This window comes from Sinocyclocheilus grahami, unplaced genomic scaffold (genome assembly GCF_001515645.1).
Source record: "Sinocyclocheilus grahami isolate Dianchi unplaced genomic scaffold, SAMN03320097.WGS_v1.1 scaffold17.1, whole genome shotgun sequence".
In the NCBI taxonomy this organism is placed as follows: domain Eukaryota; kingdom Metazoa; phylum Chordata; class Actinopteri; order Cypriniformes; family Cyprinidae; genus Sinocyclocheilus; species Sinocyclocheilus grahami.
Window position 1 is genome coordinate 5,651,721 of NW_015505196.1, and position 8,782 is coordinate 5,660,502.

Genomic DNA, 8,782 nt, shown 5'->3' on the forward strand with positions numbered 1-8,782 from the left:
ATTAATAAAATCTGTAGTTGCACTAGACTATCCATTGAAAAGTACTATATTAAAAAAGGTTAGTTACCTAAATAAGTTAGTTAGAAGCCTGGTAGATTAGTTAAATCAATGTATTTCAAAGATATGTACTTTTGTAAAAGAAGAATTTACCAAAAAAAAACAATAAGCAAAAACAGAATTGGAAAGAAATAAAACACATTTTTCTTCACATTAACATACACTTTATTCATATCAAGTATTTTTTTATTGTTTAATTTTTAAAGACAACATTAAATACAGAAGGCACTTACAAAAATTGTTAAATTATAGAAACATATTAACATGGATTAAAAATAATAAGAAAAAAATTATAAGGACCAGAGATAGCACCACATGGCAGCCTTGTACAGTGCATCTCAAGTAAAATCTACAGAGCGCTAATCTAAGTGCAGTATAAAGAGGATTTATTGTTATTAGTTTAATGCCCCTACTAGGTTTCCTTACATAATTTCATCATTTGAAATACAGATAGCACATAATACAATTGTTTTTGTCACTAGTACGTGGTTCTTGTTTTTGTTGCGGTTTATTTTAAATGTTAGGCTTTGTGGTTTCTGCACGGAAGGAGTACTGGTACAGCTCGATCAAGCGATTTGCCTCCCTCTGCCCTGACAACAAAGCACCATGGGTAGTGGAATAGTATTTTCTATGGGTGGCCTCCCCAGCAAACAATACCTGTAGAGGCTTCGGATAGAAGAAAAGAAAAGAACAACAAAAAGTTAGCTTGACCAAACATATGCGCTCCCACATTACTGCCCTGGGGCCCAGTAAGCTATTTTAAGCATGAGTCTCTATCTTTCTGCTATAGAAAAGTGATTTAACAGTCTCAAGCCTCTTGTTCTTTTTGTGCAGTGTGCTCTGAGGGGTCAGACTGTTCCTTTCAGACCCCTAATTGCCCAGAGCATGTGTGTGTGTGTGTGTGTGTGTGTGTGTGTGTGTGTGTATTTGTCTGGCCCTTATACAACTCAACCTTCTCATTTGACTCAAATTTCAGTCTCAGTGCTGCACAGCTCAACATGACCCATTTAAAAAAAATTGTGCAAGCAAGCCTCCAGTCTGACTTTAGAGCAGTCATGGGAAATTTGAACAATGACACGAGGTGAAAAAGCCATGTAAGTGGTTCTAAACAGGATTCAAAGGTATTTGATTAAAATAATCGGAAACAAGTAAAATGCCGTGGAAGGACACCTGCTGTTTTTGGCTTAATTGGCAGATAAGTTAATGGAAAACAAAAATCATAATTTGCCCACTATTCACTTATTTGCCCACTACATGAACATGCACCTATAAAGAGCAGTGATACTCAAATATACTTTGCTGTTCCAAAAAGATACTGCATAAATTCTGATGCCTAAATTATGTTAAGCGCAAATGCCAATTATTTTGCAAATTTTGCTATAAAATTTCAACTTACTGGAGCCTTAGTGTTCTTGATATAAGGCAGGGGCTCAGCTAGCTTCTCCACATCTCTGCCGCTGGAGCCCACTCGAGTGAAGGAGTAAGAACCCCGGATATAGGGATTACTGCCCCACGAGGAGCGCAGGATCCGCCTTGGTTTTGGAATATTCTGGTTCCCTGTTAGAAACATCAAACATGAAAATAAATTGACTATTTGCCAAACGCTACTAATTGATAAAAAAAAAAGATTTACATTTATCTTAAATTGTATTGTTGCTACAATTTGAAACCCAGCTAATCAAGAGAATACACAAATACACAAATCCTTCTTTCTTTAAGTGTAATTTGAAGTGTTGTTCTTTTACGTTGATTTATGTTTGTTTTGGTGGTGTGAGTTAAGTGGACACGTGTTGGACAAGGGAAGTTAATCTTAAGTCTACTGTCAAATAATGACAGAAATTAGGGTACCTTTCAATTATCAGCAGCAAGGTGTGACCAAATCCAATTTCAGCACACTAATTACTGTATATAGGACTGGGGCAGATGGGAGGGGAACCTGCTGTGGATCTGGATTAAAACAGACTGACCTAGTTAAGAGGCATGCCAGTCTGTTGACATCAACTACAGAGAATGTGCGCATTGACCCTTATATCTGACTTGTGTTCTGTCATGAAAGGGTTACAGTGGAAGAGAAACCAGAGTTGTTTACAGTACAATCTTTTGCACAACCCTGGAAACTTTAGAGTTATTGTCAGTACGTTTACACTAGAAGCCTGACCGGGTCAGAGGGCCTTGTGCTTCCCTGACTTAACAGGTATATACGCCTTCTTGTCACAGAGAAATATAATTTAAAAGCATGACAAGCAGACAGCATTAATATAACCAGTTAAATGTATATGTGACAAAACAAACTCCTTGTTTGGCTGACAAACCTGATTGCATTCGATTCCTGAACCCCTACACAAATCTCCTGTCAGTTGGAAATGATCTACCTTGATTGATGTGTAAATGCAGCTCTCTAAGGCCCTGTTTAAACTTGGTATTAAGATGCGTTTTGGTCGATCGAATCACAAGTGGACAACGTTAAATACAGGTGTAAACAGGGTGTGAAACGTTTTGAGCTCGTCCACTTCCAGAGGTAGTCAAAAACCCATTCGACCGGATTGCTTTCGTGATGTAGATGCTGATGTGGTCGAATGCGTTCGAGCAGCCACAAAAGACCGCCTACTCTCCGCCTACTGACCTAATACACGTGTAAACATTGCGAGACGTACAAGGACGTGCGCTTATCAGATGGGATTTAAACTTTGACGGGCCAAATCAGAAGTATTATTTTCTGATAACACGAAAAGAAACAACAGCAGTAAGTACAAGCAGACGTAACATTAGTGCGCGATAACTTTAGCCCTCCCAAAATGGGGGATTATATGAATCAGGGAATGGTACTGAGAAGCAAAAATCATTATGCAGATGACGCATTAACCATGCTCTTTCTGCTAATGACAAACACCAAAAACTGTAAACAATACTCTGAATACTCAATACTCTTAGTGGCAGTGGGAAATGAACTCCAATTCAATGACATGCAGTACTACTGAGAATTAAGAGAGGTGTAATTTTTTGTTTTGTCACACCCTGATAATAGTGCAGTTTAAACAGGATACAGTGTTACTCTTGGCGCATTGCTGACCTGTAAACTGACGCAGTAGTTCGGTGCATATCTCCGCTACAGTCTCGTCGTCACACCTTTCCATGCGCAGGGCCTCTTCTCCGCAGATCCAGCCACTCAGCATGTGGCCATAGCGTTCGGGTGGATACAGCACATCAAAGCTGCAGATCTTTCGGTACCACAGCTCTTCTGGGTATGCCTGGCTGTCCAGTTGCGCCTCGTCCTCCCACACAAACTGAATGCTGTTGCACTCGGGGCTCCAGAAGGGTTCTGCAAACTCCAGAAAGATCTTGTCGGTAGTACTAATGCCCAGTTTCTGGATGGCCTGTGCCTTGTCTAGTGGCAGTCCTGGGGAGAAGAGAGTCTCGTGAGCTTTCTTCAGGACCCCAAGAGAGGCCGTTACGATCACATGGTCTGCCAGCAGACACTCGCCGTCTTCACACTCCACACAGACCGGAGATGGGCTGGGTCGTTGGTCCTGGTTATGGTCAGCCTGGTCTACAATTTCCTCTGTATCATGGGAGCTGCAGTTCCAGTGGATGCGGCGGACAGGCTTACTGAGGCAGAGGACACGACTTGGGATGTCCTGAGCCAGGATCTCAACGATTTTAATGAAACCACCAGGAATGACATGGTGAGCGCCAGGAATCTCAGTCCACTCACCAAACTCACTTAGAGACACTTCATCCATGCTGGGGGAACTGCTTTCACAGCTCTCCACCTGAGGCACAAAAAAGATGTTAAGGAAAGAAGAAATTATGCATAAATCTACCAGCATCTTGCTGTTAAGGTGCTACTTGGCATTAAAACTGAAGTCTACGGAGTCCAGTGTTGCCAAGTCCGCCATAATTGGGCTACTTTAACACTGTTGCCGCAGGTTGTTTTTCATGTCTGCAGGTTTAAGCGAGCCCAATAACGTGATATTTAGCCCCTAAAATGTGAAATTTACCAGAGAATTTTGAATGCAGGTGCTGAGGGGGTTAAAATACTCTGTCATTTTTGGATGTGCTTTCTGTCGTCTCATACAGTCTCCGTGAATGGAGCGCGTCACAACAATGAACTGTCTCACAGACATAATAAATAAATCTACAGAAAGCTTGAAATGTCTAGCCTACTATTAAACAAACCAATTCAAATAAAAAACAAATCTTCTGTAGTTATGTAGTCCTTATGAAAATTTCTCTATTAAAGGCACATCCATTAGCCTACTGTGGAGATGGCGAGTCAGCGCTGGCATTCGGCAACTTCATCTTTGCAGCCGACACTGACTGAGAAAGCCCTAGTTTATTAATAAAAAATTAAAATGTCTTCTTTTTCCCCGATGCATTCATAATCATAACTAAATGCCTATATTAAAGGACGGTTTAGTAGGTTATTATACTAATCAATTTTACTAGAAAAATCTTTAGTCGGAGGCAGGTCTACTTGGCACAAGGAACCAATCCATTTTTTAAATAAATTGCTGACATTACAAAATGCGTGACTGCAAATCACGTCACATTGCATTGCAGTAGTTCCCTCTCAAGAACGGTCTCTCGACATGGACCTCTCTCGCAGTCTCTCGACTGCGGCACAGCCCCCAGCACAGAGTAGATCGTTGTCTGCTTCCAACCAGCCATCAAAGCTTGCACCAAAACTCCGTGGCAGAGGACACTGAAGGCGCGGCATGGCTTCAAGAAAGGCGGCTGCCCCAGGGGCACTCCTTTGTCGGAGCAAAAGCCTCGTTCCTGATGGGAGGGTATGGAGGAGTTCGCCTTCACTGGCGTTGTGCAATAAGATTTCAGGTAGGTTTAGGAAGGAAGGGAGTCCAAAGCGTCAGCTTCTGATGCCATGTCTTGTTCCCGTCTCTCAGGGAACCGAGGTTACTAAAGTAACTGGAGACGTTATGCATGTGTAATGAGTCAAATGTTTTTATTTTATTTTATTTTTTATGGGGGTGCTGGAACACCTGCTAGCCCCTCCCTAGCGCCGCCCATGATTTTACCCCCCGGAACGCAACTGGGCTAGTTATGAGTAGCAATTGGGTGGGTTTTGTTGTGAAACCCTGGCAACCCTGATTGAGTCTGATAAAGTGACCATGAATAGCCTTGCAAAGCTTCATTTACTGTTGTTTTCACACAGTAAATGCTTGAACTCTGCTAAACACACCATTTACTCTAAGGTTACAGTTCCAAACTATACTGCAGTAAACAAACACAGGCAGCCTAGCAGACATATATCCAGCTGAGTGCTTTTTCTGGTCCTGCCTCTTCCTCCCATAACCTCTAGCATTACAGGATGACATTCAATGTCTGTCCTACTTTTACCTCAGTAATCCAGAGCTTTCATTACTATCAGCATTTCTGTGAATAGCCTGAGTGACAGATAGTACTGTGTGATGTTTACAAAGAGATTTAATTATTCCATGAATTGTAAATACAAGCCCATTGTGAGTCTAGGTCAAAGTGTTTAAAATTGTCAAATGATTAAAACAGTTGTATGTTTTTAATCCACACCTCTGTGGGCGGAAGTCTACAGTTTTTTTTTTCGCAAGAGAAACTCAGTTGCGACAGTGGGAAAAGGAAGCATGTATGGCGGTGAGCTTGACGTCACTGTTGTCTTACAAAGGTGTGGACACATGTTTGATGTTGTCATAGAGTTGCAGTAAATCTGCTCATGACAGGAACTCAGCTATTTCCGGTTGTGGCTTGTTACGGAGATGACAAACATGATGCCACACCTATAATTTCTAAATCAGGTCTATAGAGATATATCTTTATTTTTAACTATTCTGTGGCTAAACAAACCATGATTTGCTTATGAAAAATCTCTCTAAAACATTAGAGCCCTGCCCACCTTGAGGTACTGTTGTAGCATAGATAACTTGAGTTTCTTGATGCTTTCTGAGTCATAGGGATCTAGCATGATCTTCTTGCGCACCACATCTCGTGTGAAGATCCCAACACTGTTTTGACTCTCGGCTCCCACAGGCTTTCCATTCTGGAAGAACTCCTGAGTCAGCTCATACACCTGCACAAAGGAGGTTGTTCAACATGGTTAAAAGATAAATCGTATATCCTTACCACAAACAAGAGTTTAATTGCGTTAGTTACTGAGGTAGAGGGAGAAAGGCTCACTCTGAGAACAGCAGCTCAGGATGAGGTAACAACCACAAAACAAATGACTTTTACTCTGGCAGCTGTGAGCTTGAAGTGAAAAATGCTTTCTCTGGCAAAAAATAAATAAATACTCCTTTATTTTATACTTTGCAGTTTCAGCAGAAAGTAGCAAATTAACAATTATGAGCAAGTATAGTTAACGAACAAAATGTTGAGCGGGTATATTAAGCTACTGTAAAACAACTGCTGAGATTTTCAGGTAGAGTGAGTCCATTAATGAACAGAGCCCACACAACAGAATTTCCAAGTGGGAATACAAATGGCATTGGCCCTGTTTCCTCCTGGCATTAAGATGTGTTTTTTTAAGGAAACCACACATGGAGGTAGTCAAAAACGCATTTGACCACATCCTATTTGTAGTGGAAACGCTATCTGTAAGGGATCCTGACTGCAGTGAAGCTTCACCTGCTCTTCATGTTAGCTGCCTAATACAAATGGAAACAGAAATGCATCTCGGCTGACCATTCATGATTGGATCACCAAAAGCACTTTATAATACCAAGTGAAAACACGGCCGTACTGCATTAATTTATTCACGCCTTATAATCCACAAGAGGCTACACCAAAAGGTTCTTGCACAAAACCAGACACTCAGCTTTCTTCCATCACCTCATTGTACAGGTCACTGAACTCCTCCACCAGATCCTTTGGGATCCGCTTGCCGTTGTTGGTCTGGTAGTGGGCCACACCATTCTTGGCATAGAGGCTAATGCGGCCAACACTCCTCTCCTCCTCTGTGGTGTGCTCCAGCAGCCCATTGTCCTCAGCCAGGTGGTAGACGGGGTTCCCATTTGCCCCATGGATCCAGGTTGCTCCAAGTTCCAAAGTGGTTTTACCTGTAGAAAAAGGGAGATGAGGCACCTTGAAAAGGCACGTTTTTTTGAAGGTTAAGGATGAAGTAATAAAAAAGATGTTATCATGAGAAGACAGTTGTCTTACCGTGCTGAATGCTTTGCACTCTGCCTCCGATACGGCCTGAGGCTTCTAGCACCGTGACATTGGTGAAGCCGTTCTCCAAAAGGGTTTTGGTGGCGGCAAGGCCGGCCAAGCCCGCACCAATTACTACTATTCGCGGTTGTCGATGTCTGTGTAAGGCACTACTAAGAGGATCATCAGTGCTGTCTGAAGATATTTCACAACTTTGCATGCCGTCCAAACTCTTCTTCTAGGGAATCTGGGGAAGGGTGAGATGGGGAGAAGCTATTAGAGTAAACACCAAGCCCTCCAGCAAGACAGATAATAGAGATTATTCACAGAAAGGAAGAAAAGAACACATCAAAGATACAGAACATTTTATACTTTACATCTTTCACCATGTGGTTTGTAGGAATGACTGCAACACAGTCCCTTTTCAAGCCATAACCTTAAATAACACCAATATCAAAATAAGGTTTCTTATCTCCAACCTCATGTTGAAAGTGTTTATATCACCACTGCAGTGCTGAACAAGAATGAAGACAAAGCTAAAAGGCTGGTGAAGCATGAATGTGTGTCCTCAGATGGATGAAGACTTAAAATAAGAATACGCATTGGACAGGGCAACAGACTCGCAAGAACATACTATAGAACAGGGGTCCTCAACTCTGGACCTCGAGATCCACTTTCCTGCAGAGTTTAGCTCCTCCAACCCTAATCAAACATACCTGAACAAGCTAATCAAGATCTTTAGGATTACTACAAAGTTGCAGGTGTGTGTTTAATCCGTGTGTGTGTGTGTGTGTGTGTGTGCGCGCGTGTGTGTGTGAGAGAGAGAGAGAGAGAGAGACAGGGTCACATCACAGTGGAGTCAACTGTCTTAATCGCGGCTTGTGCACTGCAAACACATACCAGCTTCATCACTGTGTCTGTCATGCGACTCTGTTTCCCTTTCGGGCTTGAACTGATGGTAAAACTAATGCCATTATTTACTGTCTTTACATTTATTTTGAAAGATGAAGCTCGCGATTATGGTAAGGGGCGTTACATTTCCGACGCGTGCTTGCGGTGTTCGGCCAATCACAATGCACTGGGTCAGTTGGCCAATCAGAACAGACTGCGCTTGTCGGAAGGAGGGACTTTGTAGAAAACGAAGCGTTTGAGAGAGGCGGGGCATAGAGGACCTACAATAATGTACAGTATTGAACAATAAAGCATGTCAACATATTCTGTTACACCAAATACACAAAATAATGATCTTTAAAATAGCATCATATGACCCCTTTAAAAATCTTAATTTTCAAGGTCAACACTGTCCTCTTGTGGTCAATCAGAATTGCCTTAATTTGAGACTTACCACTGTTTTTAAAATAGAGCATAGCCCTAGGCTAAGAGTCTGCAATTGTATAGTCGTAGAGAGCCAAAACAATAAATAAATAAATTAATAAAATCTGTAGTTGCACTAGACTATCCATTGAAAAGTACTATATTAAAAAAGGTTAGTTACCTAAATAAGTTAGTTAGAAGCCTGGTAGATTAGTTAAATCAATGTATTTCAAAGATATGTACTTTTGTAAAAGAAGAATTTACCAAAAAAAAACAA

General features: G+C 41.5%; 1 protein-coding gene across 1 annotated transcript; it reads right to left on the reverse strand.

Moving 5' to 3' along the window:
• Nucleotides 1–209: 209 nt before the first annotated feature.
• Nucleotides 210–7,460, reverse strand: LOC107551688 (spermine oxidase-like). The gene is made up of 6 exons (XM_016233394.1): nucleotides 7,204–7,460; nucleotides 6,874–7,100; nucleotides 5,942–6,115; nucleotides 3,128–3,827; nucleotides 1,454–1,614; nucleotides 210–723 (listed from the first exon to the last, which is right to left on the reverse strand). The coding sequence occupies exons 1-6, from the start codon at nucleotides 7,409–7,411 to the stop codon at nucleotides 571–573; spliced, it is 1,623 nt and encodes a 540-aa protein (XP_016088880.1). The 5' UTR covers nucleotides 7,412–7,460; the 3' UTR covers nucleotides 210–570.
• Between the last annotated feature and the right edge of the window lie 1,322 nt (nucleotides 7,461–8,782).

What these genes read in the sequence shown, in the direction of transcription:
- LOC107551688 (XM_016233394.1), bottom strand. Translation starts at nt 7,411, where the DNA reads ATGCAAAGTTGTGAAATATCTTCAGACAGCACTGATGATCCTCTTAGT. An exon ending in AGTGCAAAGCATTCAGCACG is followed by an intron (nt 7,101 to 7,203) that starts GTAAGACAACTG and finishes CTTTTTCTACAG; the next exon opens with GTAAAACCACTTTGGAACTT. An exon ending in TCAAGAACACTAAGGCTCCA is followed by an intron (nt 724 to 1,453) that starts GTAAGTTGAAAT and finishes TTCTATCCGAAG; the next exon opens with CCTCTACAGGTATTGTTTGC.